Source organism: Argentina silus, assembly GCF_951799395.1.
Source record: "Argentina silus genome assembly, chromosome: 5".
In the NCBI taxonomy this organism is placed as follows: Eukaryota; Metazoa; Chordata; class Actinopteri; order Argentiniformes; family Argentinidae; genus Argentina; species Argentina silus.
In genome coordinates, this window is record NC_139659.1 from 15,086,493 (window position 1) to 15,108,658 (window position 22,166).

The 22,166-nt window shown below is 42.2% G+C and overlaps 1 protein-coding gene across 2 annotated transcripts; it reads left to right on the forward strand.

Annotated features, from left to right (window-relative positions):
- The first annotated feature begins 499 nt into the window (after positions 1 to 499).
- On the forward strand, positions 500 to 21,969 carry fsd1l (fibronectin type III and SPRY domain containing 1-like). Of its 2 annotated transcripts, XM_083670185.1 has the most exons (14): positions 500 to 570; positions 5,435 to 5,530; positions 5,611 to 5,742; positions 7,439 to 7,540; positions 8,348 to 8,370; positions 8,821 to 8,942; positions 12,635 to 12,844; positions 13,479 to 13,577; positions 13,752 to 13,881; positions 14,896 to 14,928; positions 17,663 to 17,760; positions 18,092 to 18,343; positions 19,476 to 19,564; positions 20,032 to 21,969. In XM_083670185.1, exons 1-14 carry the CDS (start codon positions 556 to 558, stop codon positions 20,152 to 20,154), a joined length of 1,524 nt encoding a protein of 507 aa, XP_083526311.1. In that variant the 5' UTR covers positions 500 to 555; the 3' UTR covers positions 20,155 to 21,969. The 2 variants fall into 2 exon arrangements, with proteins under 2 accessions (XP_083526311.1, XP_083526312.1); XM_083670186.1 differs by lacking the exon at positions 14,896 to 14,928.
- Positions 21,970 to 22,166: the final 197 nt, after the last annotated feature.

A 22,166-nucleotide genomic window follows, 5' to 3' on the forward strand; every position in this document is an offset into this window, starting at 1 on the left:
CAAAATAATGCAATAGAGTGTAACTGCAGACCGCAATTCGGGGCGTTTCTGAATATGGGCGTTCCTTGATATCAGTTTCCTGATCTCAAGGAACCCCATATCATGAAACGTCCCGAATTGCGGAATGCAGTTACACCCATCTCAAATAATGCCTACTGCCTAATATTGAAACTGCTGCGTCCTCATATGGCGATATCAACTATCTATATCTATCTAGCTATCTTTTTTTATCAATCTGTTTATCTATGTATGTCTGTCTCATCAATTCATATAGGACCATATTTTCTGAAGAAATCGTGGACCATTTTCCTAGCCTGGAACTAGTGTAACATTGTAGAGATCGAAGTATAATATCAGCAATTTTCATTTAGGCCAGTAGAGGGCACAGCAAGTCTACTTTTGATATCCTCACTAATTTATGAGGGTGAGCGAGTGAACGGCGTTTGCGCATGTTCGTTATGCTCCGCCATCCACTGAGATAATCGTCTTCCTCTTTGGGAAAACTTGGCCTGCCTATGAATTGGATTTGATTATATTTGTGTTTCGGTCCTCGGTATGGACTCTCAAAAAGTAAGTGCATTTAGTGTATCTTGAACTGATCAAAAATGATTCCATCGTCCCAAGTAGCCTTATGTTGCCGTGCATATTATGCTGGCAACATTGTATCTAGCTTCAATTGAAGGAGCCGTTAGTGAAGTGTGTGATCGGGCTTTTGCAATCGAAATGTTTTGAACAGTAGTCCAACAGTTCCGTTATTTACCGTTATTTAGATTACTTTAGTTTCCACAATATAGTACTGTGAAACGGGAGTTGTCAGGTTTATGGTCTGAAACATCACATCATGTCTGTTGCACTTGCTTATGGTTGACTTGGAAACTGTACTATGGCTAGATTGTCATATTGTTTCTCTCATTCCTGCGTATTCAGACATCATACACATTTGACAACATTGTTAGACTTGTTATTGCAGGTACATTGTTTTTATTTATCTGATATAAATATACTTACTATTGCTGATTGCTTGGACAGGTGCAATAGTTTGGCTATTCTGCACAAGTGTCAAAATCATGAATTTCTTGCTTTGTGCTGTAGGCTGTAGTTTGTTCATTTGCCTGCCAAGTTAGATCAGGCAATTACAAAACATGTCTTACAGTATCATCTCAATAAAAGTTAATTGTAGTAGTTACAAGTCAGCCTGTCAAGGAAGGAATATTGTCTTAAAATTTAGAATATGGCACTACTTCATTCCTGTATAAGAAGTATTGTTGGTATTACGTCACAAATAGCTTAGTGCAAATGTTGACTGTTTGTCATGGGACTGCAGCAATTTGAGGATGCCCTCCTCTTGCTTTCTTTGTAGTGTTTGGTTGCTGCAGGAGAAAATAAGATGTACCTCTCCCTCTCCGTGATAAAAGACAGGATGTCAATGAAAGAGCACATGTGCCTTCAGTCTAAAGCTGCTAATTCTATTTACTAAGTCAGAGGCAGAGAGAGGTCACTCTCTGGTACAAGCCTATTTAAACAGCCACTGTCTGAGAGGAGTGACGTATCATTCTGAAAGGCAAGCCATGACAGCCAGGATGTGACACGATGTGCAAGGAGGCTGGCTATGGGATCTGTCAACAGCCCAGACAGACAGAAGCATGTGTGCATCTCACTCTATTCACTGATTACTCTGAATCTGAGTTTGTGTGTCATTGATATTTGAGGACGATCTCAAGTATGAACCAATAGAGTTTGATTGGTTTAGCCTACACCGTGAGGAGGATAACTATATGGTACAGTATGTGGTTTTTAAGGAAGTTTCAGGGGTCAGTGATACTTCATTTCTTCCAACAACCAAGCCGCAAAGCTGTGAGGGAGTAACAATTGTAAAATCAATGTTTGCAGGTGAATCTTCTGTGTGTGAATGGAAAAACTTTGCTGGTCTAGGAGAGGAGTGGGCCTGGATTGTCGAAAGAGTTTAAGTAGTAACTATGAAGCTTCCGGGGGAAACTCACCTTAGATTCTTTCACAGGTTGTGAGGTAGCCAATACATGGCTCCTCTTTTTTAATTTTTTTTGTGTGATTTAGTCATTCCCCCTCATGCTAAAAATCAGTGTTTTTATGATTAGTCAACAGATTAGATGGGGCGAATCAGAGGTCCTGCAAGCACTGTAGAGTGACGAGTAAAGACTTTGGCCTATCTTCTTCTTGCCACTGTCAGTTCTGTTAATTGAATTAAGCCAAATCCCTTGTTCCTGAGCTGTAAAACCAACCGCCATGTGTGAGATCTATCATTTCACGTTTTGACATTTGCCATGGCCAGTTTTTAACTGTGGAGTGACTGGCTGATCAGAATGCTACGGAAATAGATCTAGGCCTGGGGCCAGGGTTGAGCCTGCATGTGTCTCCTGGACACAGGGCTTTTGCTGTGGTTACAGTGTCCAGTAGTGGTTGGCTAGTAGTAGTAGTTGTCTACCTACTGTAACCACTGCATGTTGTAGTGGTTACCTCTGGTTATATTATATTATCCATGACTGACTGGCCATTAAATGTGTGATGATAGAAAGAAAAAAAAAAAAACTTGAGGATTTACCTGAACTAGACTAGGCCTAGCCTAAAGCGCAAAGAAATATCATCTGTCATCTGTTACATTGCTGTCATTCCCTATTTGACACAGATAAAGAAACAGGTTCAACAGTCTGCACCTTGAGTAGTCAGCTTTGTAAGCTTTGTCTCTTTAATAGCCTGCTTAGAATAGTAAGCCTAAGTCCTTTTAAACTCCTCCCTTGGTCGCATACATGAGTACATGTGTAAGCTGCTGCAGTCCAACATGCATGTTTTGTAACCTTGTTAGAGGAGAATTTTGCTAATTAGCATCAGGTCACATGCATGTTTACCAAAGTTAACAGCACTTTCTGAGACAAGAGACATTCTGAGGTTTATGTTGTCTACAGCCTTATACTCTGTGTTGTTGAACTGTAGGCCTATACATTATGGTCTTTGTGTCTATGTTTTTTGGGCAGGGGAGTTCTAGGGTCATGGTGGTCAGGAAGGTAAGATCAATAACAGAACCCTGTAAGGCTTGCAATTCAACAGAAACTCCCCAGTCTGCTGAGAGTAACATTTAATCTCATCACAGGCCTTTATACAGTAGTCTATATAATGTTGATGAATGCATCTTTTGTGTTAATAATCTAAATGTGGGGTCGTGTTGCATCTTAGACGTGAAGCCTAATCCTGAAGTCTGACTAATCATGTGGTCGCTGCCCCGGAAACTAAAACATATAGGCTCATATGACATAGGATAGTACTATGTGCATAAGGAGGAGCCCCCTCATTGGTCCTTGTATACAAGAGATGACCCATTCAAATACCTCCGTACCCCCTAGTCCCTATGTCAATAATTCATGGCTTCACAGCTAGACTAATGAAATCAGGTCAGGCCACACCCCTTATTGTTGCTGGGAACCTGTTCCTGTACAGTGGATATCTGATATCTCTTCGGTGTGGCTTCAGACTCAATGGCTTTTTTCATGTATTGTTCTCTCCTGTTGGTTGTGTTCTCCGTTACGTTTTTGGGACAGATTAGTTTAAGGCTGGACACTTAGGGGTGGTTTCCCAGGAACAGATTAAGCCTAGTCTTGGACTAAATCTACATTGAAAATTCTCCATTGAAAATGATTTTTAGGCTTGGACTAGACTTAATTTAGGTCTGTAAAACCAGCCTTTAGAATAGAGATGTAGCCTGTAACATGTAGGTTTGAGAGCATTTCACCAAATGTCCGTAATATGATGCTCATTCCTCAATGAAATCCTAATCCAAATCCCACAGCTCACCCACACAAGTCATACGTGTTAATTAGCAAGCATCTGGCTCAAACTTGCCTGCGCTGCATGATCCCTCTCAAGACGTAGGGCTTAGCTGCGCACAGCCTACTGTCGCCACCGTTACAAACTACACAGAATGTTTAGCACATTGTTTAGTCCTACCTACTACTTCAATCGAGGTTGTTTGGTTATTGCCAAGCCCTAGGAGGCTTCCCACTAGCCTCACCCCAAACCCAGGTCAACAAGATCAAGAATGAAAAGAACAGACAGACTCCAAACAAATCCAATGACAGGGAGAAACATCCTAATAAAGGAGAGTAAACCATAGCTCATACCGTGATTCTCACTCTTTGTATGTGTTGACATGAAATCCATGGAGATGGCACCGCCGCAGAGGACAACATTGGGGGTGCCAGACCAGATGCCCATTCTCCCCACAGAGACTACAATACAAAGGCCATGTTGCATTCCAACTGGAGCAGTTGTGAAGCTTCAGCATGAGTTATTATATAGGCCAACGTTCAGAACGAGCCTTTAAGGGTGATTTCGCCGTGTTATGGGCTGCTTGAAACAAAGTGACTCAGTGCATGCAATGGAATTATATTATACAAATACATCATGCATGAACGCTGGTAAAACGGTGGTGTGGTGGAAATGCAATGTTTTGGCTCCGTATACAGTAGGACAAAGAATAGCTGTAGATCTCCTGTGGACCTTTCATTACCAGGTGTCTCGTTGCTGAAACTGCCTACTGTGGACAGATAAAGCCCTGAATGCCCTGACTGTGGCTTTATGCCAGAGGCAAGGATGTCTCATGAATGATCTGTCTCTCTCTCGTACTGTAGGTTAAATATGCAAGGACATATAGTATTTGTTCTGTGATGGTGTTACAGTAGACAGAGTATAGGGCTGGGCTTATTGTAGGGTACAGGGGAGGCTGGTGAAGGCAGAATTTGGAGGACAGGTTCATTGTAATGCATGGAATGGAATGAGGAATGGTATCCAACACGTGAGATTTCTACCTCCACCAGCTTCCCCTGATAGGTAGGGTACTGTGTGAAGACCTGTACTGTATGATTCATCTGGAGATGATGTCACCATTGGCTTACATAATTAAAGTGAATTCTGAAAACTCTGGTCAACTCCAGGTCAATGCCTTAATGAGAAGTTGAATATCGAGGAGGCCACCCTTGTCATGTCACTGCAGAGCTCAAGTTTAGTTGTATTGGCCTGTGTCCTTATCAGTGCCAAAGTCTTTCAACTGATGGTATGCAGGGTACTCAGTGTGGATTCTGAATAACAAAACCAATGTTGGGTAACTTGATAGTACTGCAGAACCTTTGGTCTCCAAGTGTTTCATTGCATGCCACTGTAGTACAGTAGTCTAGTAAGAATTAGCAAGAGGTCAGTCAATGGCGGGTCCTGAACGTAGAGGGGGTTTATTTATAATTGGAGCGTGGACAAATATAGCGCATTCCACTTTGAACTCATCTCTTCATGTGTGAACTTATGACACAGAAAGACACTTGACAAGCTTGTTCAAGCAGCTTGTAAAGTATTTGATTGACACCCAATAGGCTGATTGTAGTATTATCAATGTTGATGTTGTGGTGTTTTGCAGGAGGCCCTACAAAGGATAATCACCACATTAGCCAATAAAAATGAAGAGCTCCACAACTTCATGGAAATGTTAAGTCACTCCCTGGCTGGTGTCCAGGTAAGAAATGAATCATACTCTCAGCTAATTGAATTGTAGAAAATAATCATCAATCATCAATCCGTATCTCGTTGTGCCAGGTCAACTCTACACAAGTGGTGTCGGACCTTGAGGAGGAATTTGACACGTTATTCGGTGTCCTTGATGAGATGAAGGAAAGCATGACCAACACTATCAAACAGGAAGAAGCGCGGAAGTCACTTGAACTACAGGTACTGTATCTGGCTTATTGTATGGAGGTACGTTAGTTTAGAAGTGTATGTGTGTATGTGTGTGTGTGTGTGTGTGTGGTGCATGTTTTCACGTGTGTATAGACTGTATGTAAGTGGTAGATATACTGGTAGATGTGGGTGTTATTGTAGTGCCTGGGCTGTGATGTCATCGTGCTGCTATGGCAGTTCTCTGGCCAACTTACTAAGTCCACTGAGCAGGAACAAAAAGTGTCTGAATTTAGCCCCAGATAAGAGATTACCCATTATCTTTGTGGGGGCTGGTATTCCATTTCCCATTCCATCAACCTCAGCTTGCTTGCAGTGACAGCCCTAGTTAGATGTTTCATTAAAAACGTGAGATCAGCTTATAGTTTAATCATGAAATGATCCTTGACATTTACTTTTTTTAGTAGTTGTGAACTAAACCAAATTAAAACATGTCAATCATGGAGTAGTTTATGTCTACTTTTTATGGTTGGTATTTCATACAACCATTTTCAAGAGCTGTGTCCTGCCACTATTTACCACTATTATGAGTTTGTCTGTCAACTACTGAACTAAATGTCATTACATCACTGTGAGCTTTTCATGTGTCGCACAAGTCTTCTCTGTTCTCTCTCCCCAACCATTGGCCCCTTTCTGTCCCTGGGGTCCTAAGAACCTTAGAGGGAGCTTAGCAGCCGGTGTACTCTCAGAGAGTTGACAATGAGATGCCTTCCCGTAGGAAGGGCACCTTGAAAGACTAGCTGTCCTGTAACACAGTTCTGAAAGACTAGCTGTCCTGTAACACAGTTCTGAAAGACTAGCTGTCCTGTAACACAGTTCTGAAAAACTAGCTGTCCTGTAACACAGTTCTGAAAGACTAGCTGTCCTGTAACACAGTTCTGAAAGACTAGCTGTCCTGTAACACAGCTCTGAAAGACTAGCTGTCCTGTAACACAGCTCTGAAAGACTAGCTGTCCTGTAACACAGTTCTGAAAGACTAGCTGTCCTGTAACGCAGCTCTGAAAGACTAGTTGGTCCTTGGGAAGTCGGTTCTAAAAGACTTAAGCTGAAGATTCTGAAGATGTCCTGTAGAAAGAACGGTTCTGAGAGACTTTTGCTGTCCTGTAGGACAGTTCTGAAAGACAAGCTGTTGCTTGGAAGGATGATTCTGAAAGACTAGCAGTCCTGTAGAAAGGACAGTTCTAAAAGACTTAAGTTGTCCCGTAGGAAGGACGGTTCTGAAGCTATCCCGTAGGAAGGGAGGTTCTAAAAGACTAGCTGTCCTGTAGAAAGGACAGTTCTGAAGCTGTCCCATCGGAAGGGAGGTTCTAAAAGACTAGCTGTCCCGTAGGAAGGATGGTTCTGAAGCTGTCCCGTAGGAAGGGAGGTTCTAAAAGACTAGTTGTCCTGTAGAAAGGACAGTTCTAAAAGACTAGCTGTCCCGTAGGAAGGATGGTTCTGAAGCTGTCCCGTAGGAAGTGACTCAGCAGAGACTGTAGGCAGTCTGCCAGACCTACACTCAAAGGGAGGATGACATTGTGTTTTTTCTTTGTGTTGACCTAACTTTGATGTGTGCAGTAGGGCAGAAGCAATTACTGTACAGCAAATAGGAGAGGAGGAGAGTCGAAGTGAAAGATTATTATTGAGCCTATTTTTCATAAATAGTCAATATACGTTCAGTTCTTTAACCGTATTTTGTTGTCTTTCATAGAATCAACTCACACAAAGCACCAGCGCGTTGGAGAGTGCGGAGGAGCTGCTGGAGTTTGCTAACAACGCCCTGGATATCAAAGACGAGGAGGCGTTCACAAAGGTAGAGGCTGCTGCCCTGGGACGTAAAACAGGAGGGACGCTTTCCATTGGGTGTGGTGGCATTTGGAAGAGGAAGTGGTTTGATTGTGGTCAGCTGACCAGGGAGAGCAGAAAGCTTGTCATTTATATTGCCATGTGGTCTCAGGAGTAAAGGTCAATATTCATGTAAAATGCTAGGTATCATAAGGCAGGAATCTCTCTGTCTGACAGAACTGACTAAGCGCCATTGTTTCTAAGGTTATTACTGTTTTCTTTCTAGTATTGAGAGAGACTCTTCATAAGAGCTTACACCCTCTGAAAATGATTGAGGTCACCCATGACCTCCTAACCTAACAAACCGATATGATATCCCCTCTCATTTCCTAAAACTAATTGTCTGTTGTTTTTGTATTTCCTCTTGATGAAGATTAATTCTTAACCTGAAATATGCAGCACCAGATGACATGTATGACTGTATAGAATCAATCAAGATATATGCAGTCATCATTGAACACTATTTGGATATTTTCAGGCTCTCTATAGTGAGCCTGACATACAAACAGTCAGAATAAACCTTCAATCCAAGTGAATCCTTATTAATTTTATATTTAACTGAAAAAAATCATGCTTCTTCTTTTTGTGGTTAATCACTGTACTTTCCTCAGCTTCCCACAGTGTGTGCGTGTGCGTGTGCGTGTGCGTGTGCGTGTGCGTGTGTGTGTGTCCATTCACTGGGCAGAAAACCGCATGCCCACCCTCACACCTGCATGGCTGTACTAACGGTCCTTCTTCTTCTCTCTCGTCCTCCCGTCCTCTTCTCCTTCACAAGGCTGCCAAGCAGATCAAGGATAGGTACAGTACACTTTTCAGTTCTCTCCGGACATGCCTTGCATCGTGCAGCAACGTTGTGAAAGACATGGCTTTCATAGCTGTTAGTGCACAGTTCAGGCAGACCCGTATCATTTTCCTGGGTCTCGTTTTTTTTTTTTTGCTTTACTGACTAAACATGTTCTATTGCATATTCTGCACTGCTGAAAGTAATGAGTGTGGATCTGCCCTACATGAAGTGGTTGTGTGTGTGTGTGTGTGTGTGTGTGCGTGTGTGTGTTTGTGCATGCGTTTGCTTGCGTGTGTGCACACATGCATGCATGTGACAGTGTTTGCTGTGAGTGACCTGAAGGTAGGTGACCTGGTGTGTGAGAGTGTACCCCTCCTATGCCAGCTGGAAGGTGATAGAGTTATAACATAGATGGTGTACATGTTTTCTATTGGTGGTCTCATTGTGCCTCCCTCCACCCCCAGGGTGACCATGGCTCCTGCCTTCCGTCTGACCATGAAGCCTAAGGCCACAGACAACATGAACCACCTGATGGTGGATTTCTCCCAGGAGAGACAGCTCCTTCAGAACCTCAAGTTCCTCCCTGGTGTGTATATGAGCCTTCAGCCCAGTCCATAAACAAACCCTCGTTGTTTTTGGACTTATAGACTTTGTAGTTATAAAAGGATCGGATAAAATCAATGTGGCAGCTGGTAGCTCCTGTGTGGAGTAACTGCCATGTTGTTTATATCAATCCAGTCTTCGTAGAAGTCTAGGGAGTCTCACAAGTGTCAAGGTGCAGCGCTTTGCAAACCTTTGTCTCAAGACCCCAAATTAACATCAATCATTTCCTGTGACCCCAACAACTTGATCGCAGGCTATGCCAACACATAATGATGACCTCCAAGCGTATTCTAATCCCTAAAAGATCCTCTTGTTGGTTGGATTCAAACCCCAAAACACTGCAATATATGCTTCTGGTGCAATACACATTGAACAGACATTGTTTGTCTTCATACAAAATAAAAATGTTTGTGTCTTATTTATCAAATCCTGGAGGTTAGTTAGATTTTTCTCAGGGGACCCCAATTTGAAATCAGTGGGCCCCACATGGGGTCCCGTACCCATGTTTGGGAACTGCTGGTCTAGGTACAGTAGCAGAGGCCCTGGGTTGTTTCTGGACAGGTCTTTGATTATGTGATCTAATGATGACAGAAAGGACAAACAAATATCACATCATCTCCCTGTGGAGTTGTCCTCAGGTCCCTTCCAAAGCGGATGTAGTACATCAGTATTAATGGACTGACATTTGAAACCACCCCTCATCTCTGCCAATGCTATATCCCAGGAAACAGTGCAAGTGTCTAACATGGTCTCTCATATTCCCATAGGGTATTTAAGAAGCAAAAACCAAGGAGAGTATTTGTGTTGGTTTCTGTGGCGTTACATGTTTCTGTGAGTCTTAGTGTAATATCTGTTGTTCATTTGGGTATCTTGTTTTAATTGTCTTTGATTTTGATTTGTGTTGTATTTTTTTCTCTTGTCTGGAAAGAATCCAGAGCATTTTCTGCTTGTCTAGACTAGAGCAGAGCATGTGTGTGAGTAAATTCATGCGGAAGAGATTTCCTCTCCTAAGGTTGTTCATATGTGGCGCGGGCCTGTCACAATGTATAAAAAGTGCATGTATGAGTTGCGAGTTGTGTGGATACAAACAAAAATAAGAGGAAATGTGTTTGTATATTGCTTCCTGCATGAGGCCCAATGTTACAGTGACTACGTTGTCATACCGTCATCAAAAGGGGGTCAGTTTGCTGTGAGCTTTGTAGCACTAAAGTCAGTTGTCATTCAGGGCGATGGACTAAAGATGATCTTTGTGGTACAAAGCTTTTGAGAAATTCACTCCAAAGACATTGTGATGCCAAATAGCCTGCTAGTTAGCTTGACTTTCTGTTTTGGTCATTTTACATGTGTATGTTCAGCGATATAGGAATATTGAGCGATAATGTCTCGCACAAAGCCTCAAGCAGCATAGATTAGAACAAATAATCTGTAATATACTGTGCTGTGATTGGCCTTCCATTGGATTATTTTGGAACTGTCTGCTGCAGCTCAGGCTCAGCTGATGTATAGCTCCTCCCCCATGGCCAGTGGTGTGTCATACAGTATGGAGACCACAGATGCCCCAAGCTGAGCACTCAACTACCGCTAAAAATAACCTCAGAAGAAGAACAGTGTTTACAGGGAGCTAACCTGGACTGAAGTATTAGCTTGGGTTTAGAGAATCCCAATAATGTGATAGTGTTATTATAGATGGTCATTGTAGTCCCATTGTATTACGTGGTAATGGCTGTGTAGTTGTAGGCCTACAAACAGTGGTGCTTTTAAAAAAAAGCCTGGTATTCTGTAGTGGAGACTGGAGACATTTGGGTATTGATTTACCTTGTTGTATTGTTGTGCCTTATTAGCTTTGAGAGCAGACACAGCTGTTTAAACCTTAGAAGGCAGATCCTTCGTGTGTGTGTGTGTGTGTGCGTGCGTGCGTGCGAGTTAGAGTCTCTAAACCTTGGAACACAGATCCTTCACAAGCACAAGTGGGCGTGTGTGTGTCAGTGTGTGTGTGCCCACCAAAACCTGTGTATATGTGCACCGTGCGTGCGAGTGCGTGTGCGAGTGTATTCTACATTAGAGAGGCCGTCTGTGGCTCCTTCGTGCCCTCTCCTAAGCTCAGAGCTACTTCGCATGCTCACTGGAGCGTGTGAGTAGTGCTGAAGCTTCAGTTCTCTCGCCGTCTTCAAAAACGTATCTAGAGAAAAAAAGGATAGACTAACAAGCAGCACAGCTCAGACTTGCCTTTACCTCCATGACAGTGAACTACAGCGGACTGGAGTGGAGGAGATATTGAGAGACATGACAGGGTTGTCCAAGGCAACGTTTGGCCTGAACAAATATAGAAATGTATAAATTAACCCTTACCTCAGACGGTGGAATTGGAATTGGAAGGATGGAATTGGGTTACAGCTTGACGGTCTGGAAGGGCTAAAGCAGAATGTTGTTCAAGATCTGTTGTATTTCTAGTAGGCCTGGGTGGTCGAAAAGGCCTGATTTAGCTTTCTTGGAACCAATGGAATCATCTTAAAAGTGCTCTGCCCACCAAGCCCTGCCCACCAAGTGCGCCAAGCAAGCGTAATCAACCGCACCCTCATTCAAATGCAGTTTCTACCCAGGTGTGTATTTCCCAGGAGGACAAGACACATAATGGCTTTTCTCTTTTTGATGTGGCTGATGGGCCCTGTTTGAATACTCTACTTTAAATGAAGGCTCTGTTTGAATACTCTCAATACTTTCAATGCGTCCTTCCTTCCTCCCTTTCTTGTGGCAATCACTGATCTGACATGACTTCATTGGTGGAAGCGATGCAGTGAAAAGCTTGCTTTGACCAATCCAATGACGTTAGATCAGTGATTTCCTCAAAAGACGGAGGAAAGATGCAAGTACATGAGCAGGGACTGGAAAACCATTGTTTTTCCAAAGACCTCCGCCAGTGTTTCAGTCAGTTTTCAGTTTCTGCTCGTGGATGGGATGTATAGTAGGGGGGCGCCATGCCTATCGCTTCCCATTTGACAGGGAGCCACTCTGAGGCTCCCTTGGGCCATTGACAGACAAAGGGCCTCTCAGGCCTTTTATTAGCCTGAGTCACACACAAGGGAGAGTGTGGGGCTCTGTTGCCTCGGAAACAGCCCCTCCTCGCACTGTTAGCATTTGTCTTTGTGAGAGAGGAAGATGGTCTTTTCTTAAAAGGATGTTCATTGTTTAAAGTTTGATATATAGACGTTTAGAGAGGAATATAATTGACTGCTATAATGCATTATCTGAGTCTTTGATTGAAACACTTGAAAAGTAATGTCAGATCTCTAACACTGTGCGTTGTTAAAATCGAGATGTTTTTATTTTATTTTTTTAAATGCCTGCAAGGCTGTTGTTAACAGTAGCAGTGTGATGCCTCACAGTAACCCTGACCCTATGAGTAACAATACAGCCACCTGCTCCACAGTGGTGTGGCCACAGTCATGTTAATAAGACATCTGTCACATACATAGATCTCTCTCTCTCTCTCTCTCTCAAAAATCCTAGTTTATTTTTCAAAAGAAGAACATGTCACTCATGAACTGGTGTACATTTTTAATTGCTTCTTCATTCCAGTATGTGACAGCTTACTGTATAACCAACCTATGATGACACATTTATTCAAATATATATATAGAGCTCCTTTCAAATATGCATTTATCTGTATCATTTCAGTTCCTCGAGCTCCAGAAATCGAGGCCCAGGACTGTCAGGTGGCAGACAACACAGTCTCAGTGGCATGGAGGATGCCCGTAGAGGACAGCAAGATTGACCACTTTATCCTGGAGTACAGGAAGACCAACCATGAAGGCCTGCCTCGGATCAAAGACGAGCGGTGCTGGGAGGTGGTGGATAACATCAAGACCACAGAACACTCCCTGTCAGGTATCAGAAGGCTGCAGTGATTTATTTCCACCTAGCATTGTTTAGCTTGTTTAGCTATTCTTTTTTATTCAACATTGAAGAAGGCAGAGTGTGCCAAAACGCTAATAAAAAGTTAACGGTGGCAAATACAAAGTATTAGAGTGTGTAAATTCAAGCTAACTCATTACTTTCATAGTCAATCGTCCGTCAGTCTGTGCCTCCTCTAGATAGAAATGTATCTGTAACAAACAACAACAAAGTGGGCTCCCTGCCACTCTTTTGGTAAACACCTGAGGGATGGGGCTGGAGAAATGTAACCACTATAAAATTCGTAGATGGAGCTATGGATGCAAGGACTGACCATCCATGAGATCAAATTTGTAGTTTTAACCATGTTTTTAAGCTATACAATGTTTTACAATTGCATTGTTTACTTATATTTTGGGTTCTGATGGGGTAAATTGAACTAAGCTCATGAGGTATTTATAAGTTATAGATATTTATAAGTAATATATAAGATATTCTTCAAGAATCAATGGCTATATATAATTTATTTAAAAATCCAAAAATGTATGTACCCATTACAGATTGCCGTTTAAACTCCTGTCATTCTTTCTGCTGTTTTTAACCAAAGCGGTTTAATGTGTCCCTCCAGGTTTGAAGTTTGACTCCAAATTCATGAACTTCCGGGTACGAGCGTGTAACAAAGCAGCAGCCGGAGAATACTCTGATCCAGTTACCTTGGAAACCAGAGGTAAGACCTTGTGTTTCATCAATGACATAATTATTCAAATTGATATGATCAATCAGTCTTTTCTTTTCTAGATTTCCAAGGCATATCTAAAAGAACAACCATTATGCATACAGATTTCCTTTCTACTTTAAAAACGTAAGATAACTGCATTCGCGTCCTCTCTTCCTCGCCCAGCATTCAACTTTGGCTTTGACTCCTCGTCCTCCCACCTGAACCTGAAGGTGGAGGACAGGAATGTGGAGTGGGACTCCCAGGGGGGCAAGAGTCTGGAGAGCAAGGTCAAGGGCAAGGAGAACAAGGGCAGGTAAACACACACATTCTCATTTTACCTGAAGAGATAACAATGTTTTATGTTTTATTTTGGAAAATATATAAACAGGTGTATAGTGCATTTGGAAACTGTTCAGACCCCTTCACTTTTTCCACATTTTGTTATGTTACATTCTTATTCTAAAATGGATACAATTCATTTTTTTCCTCATATTCGAGTGTAATAGGAAAGGGTCTGAATACTTATGTAAATGTGATATTTCAGTTTTTTATTTTTAATAAATTAGCAAACATTTCTAAAAACCTGTTTTGGCTTTGTCATTATGGGGTATTGTGTGTAGATTGATGAGGGGAAAAAATGAATTGAATCCATTTTAGAATAAGGCTGTAACATAACAAAATGTGGGAAAAGTGAAGGGGTCTGAGTACGTTCCGAATGCGCTGTATACAGTATATTGTTTTTAGAGAGCCATTTCACTCTTCTGTCTGCTCATGGTTGTGTATGGTGGGTGAGGGATTGTTTTCTATTAAGGAGCAGTGTGAAAGGGGCCTTTTGTGTACAGGTTCTGTCATGAGTGGATGGATACTTTAGATGCTCATGTTTTATGGAAAGGCTTCCTCAGCTCAGGTATCCACTTGTAGCTGTGCACCTAATTGTACCTATTGGCCAAGTTGAGGCTTCTTTCTTTAAAGGAAATAGTGAAATTACAAATCGGTTGAAATTACAAGTCGGTTGAGATGCGTTATGTTATGCCTTGAATGTCACCTTGTAATCAGCACTCAATAAACCATAAGGTTACCTAACTACAATTTGAAAGGAATACAGGTTTGTTTCAATGGCACACATGTTGCCGTTCCAGTATTGATACTTTAAAAAAGTGACATATATACAAAATATGTATATTTTATATCCATATCTTCTCTGGACCTGAGTTTTGTTTACTCCTGTTAGCATTCTCCAGTTCGCAAGCTCCATGCGAGTCCGGCTACACCACAATGCCTTTTATTTTAACAAGTTGCTTTTATTTTTGTTTTTGTTCATCAACAGTGCACATCTTACCAATCTGAAGAACATGTCAAGGTGACCCTGTGCCTCTTAGCTGTAGGATGTACAGTAGCTTTTAACTGGTGGCATTGTTAGGTAGACACTTTCTATGGTCGCGTGTTCTCCAACAGACGATTACAAAGGCTGTTCTATTCAAGTCTATATCAAGTCTCTTCCAGGGTATTGTGTGAACAGTTCACAGACCTTCCCAAGGTATTTTAACTGTTCTCAAGGTCTGTGACCAACTCCCTGAAAGTGACTTGATATTGAGAAGTGGCGTGGTTTGTGTGTGTGTGTGTGTGTGAGACTGACTGACTGTAGGTGTCATCTACAGATGGGACAGGTTTTTTTTTTGCTTTTTAATCAAATCTTGATAGCGGCAAATAAATGATTTGTAATTTTGTTTACATCAGACAATTAAATGTATGATTTAATTTGTCCTAAATCCTTCAAATAACCTCCATCTCTAAATGACATCTGTCCTAACTCTGTTTCTCTTTCTATAAACCAAGGGTATCTTCCTTATACACTCACTATACACTTTATTAGGAACACCTGTACACCTTCTCATGGTGGAGGTGGTGTAATGGTGCAGAGAATGTTTTCTTGGCACACTTTGGGCCCGTTAATACCAATCAGTCATCGCTTGAATGCCACAGCTTATTTGAGTATTGCTGCTGACCACGTGCATCCCTTCATGGCCACAATTTACCCATCTTCTAATGGCTACTTCCAGCATGATAATGCACCATGTCACAAAGCAAAAGTCGTCTCAAACTGGTTTCATGAACATGACAATGAGTTCAGTGTTCTTCAGTGGCCTTCCCAGTCACCGGATCTGAATCCAACAGAACACCTTTGGGATGTGGTAGAACGGGAGATTCACAGCTTGAAAGTGCATCTGAAAAATCTGAAGGAATTGCGTCAATGCAATCATGTCATCATGGACCAGAATCTCAAAGGAATGTTTCCAACATCTTGTGGAATCAATGCCACGAATAATTGAGGCTGTTTTGAGAGCAAAGGGAGGCCCTATCCAGTATTAGTATAGTGTTCCTAATAAAGTGCTCAGTGAGTGTATATCCTTCTGTCCTTCTATAGAAATGGTGACAAAATACAAAACATCTGTTCCTAGGTGATCCCTCTCTATAGGGAATCAGTGCACAGTAGCACATAATTATCTGTTTTCTTTTACTAATCTTTCCATGCTTGCAAACAATGGTTTTGGTGAGTAACAATTCAACAATACAGTAGTTAGTATAGTCTCTGTTCGTCCAGTTGTCCATCCCATATATCCATCCCATAAATGCTTCTTTCCCATATAGAAACTTCACAATGCTCTCTGAGAGGAATACAATCATACATAGGATACATAGGAGATGTGCAGGGGAGGTTAAGAAACCCAGTAGGGCTTGTCAAGAAGACTTTCATAAAAAGTAATAAAATAATAAGAACAAATAAAATCAAAAATGATGATAATATCAGTAATAAAATAAAAATGTAAAAGCCATTTACATTATATGTACCCTGGTACTGCAGCTAAGAACATCACTTTTTTTCTTAGCTGCATGAGATTCCGTAAACTCACGCCCACTGCAAGATGTCACTATCATTGACATCATTCTGAAAATATTGGAGAGATAGGACCTTGCCTCTGCAATATGCCACACCCCTGTCACTCCATTGGCTGAGCCCCCTTGGTGTGAAGTGTCAGTCATTCGCCAGCTGTTCCCAGAGTCCCCTGTTTATGAATGTATAACAGCAGATGGGTCCTGGGGCTGTAGCAGGCCCACGCCTGCCTCGTCTCCACAGCTGACACCCCACAACTGCTGCCCCTTTCCCCCCTAGAGATCTCAGGAATCCCTGGGGTGGACCGCCACACTACCAGAAGTGGGAGGCTGCATTTATGCATTACATTGGGAAATAACACAAGAGATACTTATTAATAACGAGTAACACAGTCTCTGGAAATAACAGGATGTTTTCCACTGTGTCGTGATAGGTGTGCATCCACAATCCCAAAAGTGCCCCTTGTCCCTGCCCCTCGTCCCTGCCCCTCGTCCCTGCCCCTCATCCCTGCCCCTCGTCCCTGCCCCTCGTCCCTGCCATCTGTGCACTTCTAGAGATTTGAAAGGATTGGATAGGGCAAAGTAGGGGCTTCTTACCATGTTTCTTTTACCTATCAAATCATCTCAGATCTCCACAAGTGCATAGTGTGTTGGTTAGGGATCAATTTGGGATGTAGGACTAGTTTGTCAAGCTCCTTTGCTCTTGCAGTATATCTGATGTTTGTGTCTGACTGCAGAAGAAACATCCATATATGTTCTATACAGTTGGATTCTTTAGTTTAGTCCAGTATCATCCCATCCTTCATTAACCATATAGTACTTCTTTAACCACATAGTATGTGATTGAATGACATCACATGAATCACTTTGGGTTCATTTGATGTGTCTGTGTGTTACCATTTCTTCTTCTTCTCATTGGCTTTCCTCTCTCACCCCTATGTGCGTTTGAAACTAATGCTGTGTGCATATTCTAATGAGCTGTTTGATTAATGTGTGTCAATAGGATATAGATTTGCCTTTAGCATCACATGAGGACTGCTCATATTTGTACATAGAATATAGAGTATGTATATAACTGGCATCCTTTTTCAACCAACTGTGTGGTATCGCGTAATACTAACCATAAGAGAGCAACTTCAGTCTAATGCCGGTTCGGGTGGATGCTGAGTGTTTTTGTTGTGCCCCCCTCCCCCCGGCTGTAGAAGTGGAACCCCCTCTCCCAAGAGAACATCAACGACACGGTCGCCCGCCGTGAGAGGAAGCAGAGACCGGTTCACTGGGGAATCCTACACAGTGCTAGGTAAACACTATGCACGCACGCACGCACGCACACACGCACGCACACACACACACACACACACACACACACACACACACACAGGTGCGTGAAAATAGTCACTCACTCACTCACACACACAAAGGGCTTGCTCTGACTTAAGTAACAAAGCATTCCACCATTCCACCCCATCTATCAAACATAACCAACTCTGTTTACCCAATTGTAATTAGGTATCGTCGTGAGCCAATGACCAAGTACTGTAAAAGCCATGGACGTGCTGCAGCTGTGTGTGTTTGCTGTTCTTTTGCTAAAGCACTGATAAGCTAACTGTCTAGCTGCCCCCCCAACCCAGGTGATACCAGCATGGACTGCGGTCAGCACTATTGGGAGGTGAAGGCCCTGAAAGACTGCAAGTCCTACAGCGTAGGGGTAGCCTACAAGAACCTGGGCAAATTCGATCAGCTGGGCAAGACCAACACCACGTGGTGCATCCACATCAACAACTGGCTGCAGACCTCCTTCGCCGCCAAGCACAACAACAAGGCCAAGAGCCTGGACGGCGCTGTACCGGACCGCATCGGAGTCCTCTGTGACTTGGATGGAGGTGTGTTGAGTTGATGTAACAGAGTTCAAATTCACTATTAGAATTACACACAAATTCAAGTTTCTCTTTCAAAGTTGGTGGAATTTTATTTTGGTACAGTTTGACCCCGATATGCTATACATATAGTACCAGTGCCTTTGTCTACAGTACACACCCCCTCAGTACATATCACACCCTCCTCTCCCCTTCATATACCCCCCCCCCCCCCCCCCAGGTTATATTGATGTAGAGCCATAGAAACTAGATCAGGGTAATTGGTCCCGTGGGGGACAAAAGGGACACTTCGCCGATTTTTTTTTCTTTTCTTACAAAGTGTTGTCCAGATCACCTTACGAATGTGTGGGCATGTGAAAACAGCTTCCAAATGCGTTCTGTAGGTCAAGTAATAATAACAATACTACAAATAAACAAATAAGCACCCTGCTGGGGCACTCAGTGGCGTAGCACACTAAGGCGCATACCATATCATCGCAAGGTCCCTGGTTCGATTCCGGCCATCGACATATCCTGCATGTCATTCCTCCTCTCTCTCACCCATCCTTCCTGTCAATCTCTATTATCTCTATCCCAATAAAAGCAGAAATGCCCTAAAAATATATTTTTATAAAAATAAAAAAAAGCACCCTGCTAGCGCATATTAATTATGTGCATTTTTTTTTTTTTTTTAAATGTAAGGTTATTTTTTTGGAGTGGGGCAGTCAAACAACAAAGACCACTAGTAACTTCCTGTTGAGTCGTGGTGACAATCATGTAATGTTCCTTTAAGTGCCTGTCTGACATTTGATAGTTCTTGATCCAGTCTCTGAAAATAACTATGTATGTGACGTCTTGTTGACAATGTCACCAACTAAATAGCAACCAGGCCACTCATCATGGGATGGCCATGTTAATGTAGTGTAGTGGTGTGTTTTACAGGGAATACTATAGCCCCCGGGTGACTGACCCTTGACACATGCACAGGCTATTGGACACCTTCATATTGGATTTCATCCATTGGAGATGACTACAAACTAGGCTTTTCTTTTTCTCTGTGTATCAGATAGCACTTTCATCAGATCCTGTGCTTGAGTGAAGGCGGTGGATGCTAGTTTGTGTTGGTTTAAATTGTGTTTCTTCCTGTTTGTCTCCTCAGGGCAGCTCACCTTCTACAATGCTGAAACCAAGCAGTTGGTCCACACTTTCAAGGCAAAATTTAGCCAACCTGTTGTACCAGCCTTCATGGTATGTATTACACACACACACACACATCGGATGTAGAGATTTTCTGTAATCATGTTGTGTATTCTTTAGTCCAACAACGCATGGTACTACAGGGGAGTCAGCTGACAAATGACAATGTATGTCTGTGATAATTTGGTATCTTGCTGTAATCTCCTCACCCTGGGAGACCTTGAATCTTAATTGCTTTATGTGTTTAGAGCTCACAAGCCAAGACTGTAGGTTCATAGGTTGCAGGCTACAATCCCTGGGAAAGCCTCCACACACTTTAGGGTATTTACCTTGCTGTTCACATGTTATGCCAGCTATATGCCCTGCATCTGTGAAATCTGCCATGAACTTGTTGAATCTCAAACACATGTTCAGCAGTGAGTGAGTGAGAGATAGGGGGAGAGAGAGTTATGGTGAAGGTATGGTGTGTTTAGTGAGTTAAGCCACTGTATAAAATGTGTGTGTTACTGTGTGTGCAGGTATGGTGTGGCGGACTGTCTCTCTCCACGGGCTTGCAGGTCCCCAGTGCAGTGAAGAGCTTTCAGAAGACTGAGAACGGCTTGGGCGGTTCCAACAGCAGCCTCAACAGCATGCCCCAATAGCCCTCTGACAGTGAATGAACCAACTGACTTCCTGCTTCCTGTACAAAGTACAACCTCTTCCTGATCTGTTGACCCTTAGCCGCAGCATCGCAATGCCTAAGGAAAGACCCGAAACTGTGTATGGCACTATGGGATAGCCAGCCTTGCTTCCGCTGGCATTTGAACAAAGCTCCAGCCTTTTGGGCTACGGAACACCCTTCGGATTCTGTATCAGGAATGCTATAGTTGCTTTATCAGGGAAATAGACGAGTGCACTTTTCCTCCCTTGTTTTAGTTTGAATGCAGATCTGTCTCTGAAGTGGGCGTGTTTTGGCATGAGAAACCCCTGTCAATTACCAGCTGACATTTGTATAATTACTCATATATATATTTTTGTGTGTGTGGGTTTTTTATGTATGTGTATGACTGGCGGTGTGAATGTACTTTTAAGTACTCTTTGACTGAGGCATTTTGTTTTAATCTTCTATTTCAGTATGCTACTGAAGATACTGTGTTGGAGAAAAAGTGCAAGTTTACGCTATAAACCTGAAGTAGGGTTACTTAAATGATGGAGGACTTTTGCACAGTGTACTGTATGATATTTAGTGCTGCTTTTGATGCGCCCCTTTCTTATTGTCTTCACATGTTCTGCCTCAAACTCTATCCATTTTGGACCGGGCCTGGACCGAAAGTGATCCTGTCAACCTAGATATCAGTCAGACTGTTCTAACCTGTGGCTGTCGTTGGATAATCATGTGTGTTCTTTATTTATGTCTTACCTAATGTAACACCTGTAAAGCATTTCATGGAACATGCTAGGAGTGATGAATGGCAGGTCTTACAGGTAGACTCTGGAATATGACATCATAGCGAACGAGCAGGGCGACGCTGCCAGGGACTTTCACAAAACAAAGATGCAACAAACTAGAGAATTTACACTGTAGAGTTGAATGCGATTGGCGCATGTGCTCTGCTATCTTATGTCGGAGGACAGTGAAAAGAGTGGACGCTACAACATCTTTTGATTAAATTTGCTGTTTTCACACGGGCCTGACGTCATATGCTGGAGTCTACCTCGAAATTAGGTACTTATTTGGAAAGGGTGATTTCACTATGTTGATAAACAATAATGGTGATTATCTGTTGGAATGAGATGTTTGTCAAATTGTGTCAAAACCACCACCAAAGATTATGTTTTAGACAGGGTGAATTGAAGTGAAGATACAATATATCTTCTGCCACCTGGTGTCCGAACAGCGTAACCGCAATAATTCAGGAACTCACACTGGTTACATCCATTATAATGTGCTCTTTTTTTCAGAGGATATTTAATTTAGTTTTAGATTTTCTGTTGAATTGGTTATTTTGTCCATACGTAACATAATTGGTTCAGAGTGGTCTCAATGTTGAAGATTAATATTTCACATTAATTAACCTGAATAACTGATTCATATATGATTGATCATTTTCATCCATTCTGGTCTCTCTTTTCAATGTAATTTTTTTTCATTTTCTGCCATTTTCCATGCTGCTGTTATGTGTTGGGCCATGACAGACATAAGGTTATACATCAGAGGAGGCAGAAATCTGAGGACGGGCTCATTGTAATGTAAACACGTGTTTGATAGCATTCCTCATTCCGTTCCATGCAATGAGCCCGTCCTCCGATTTCTACCTCCACCAGCCTCCCCTGGTATACATACATATCCTGTTGTCTTGATATGGGCTAACCTTTTGAGTAATATATTCACAACTTTACATATATTTTTTGTGATATGTTTCCGCAATGTGTGACTTTTTAGATATCTCCTCTCCACTGAACAGCAAATAAACTGTTTCCACCCTTGTCCAAGTGTAGTTTTGTTTTCATTGGGTTGTCTGATTGACCTCAATACTGAAATACTCTGCAAGGTGGTTTATAGAACTGAATAAGTGAACCAGTGCTTCACTTGAGTTTTGAATGAGTCTTGAAATTGTGTTGAAATTGCGAGTTAAAAGTAAATGTGTCTTCCACAGAGATTAGGTAACCCATT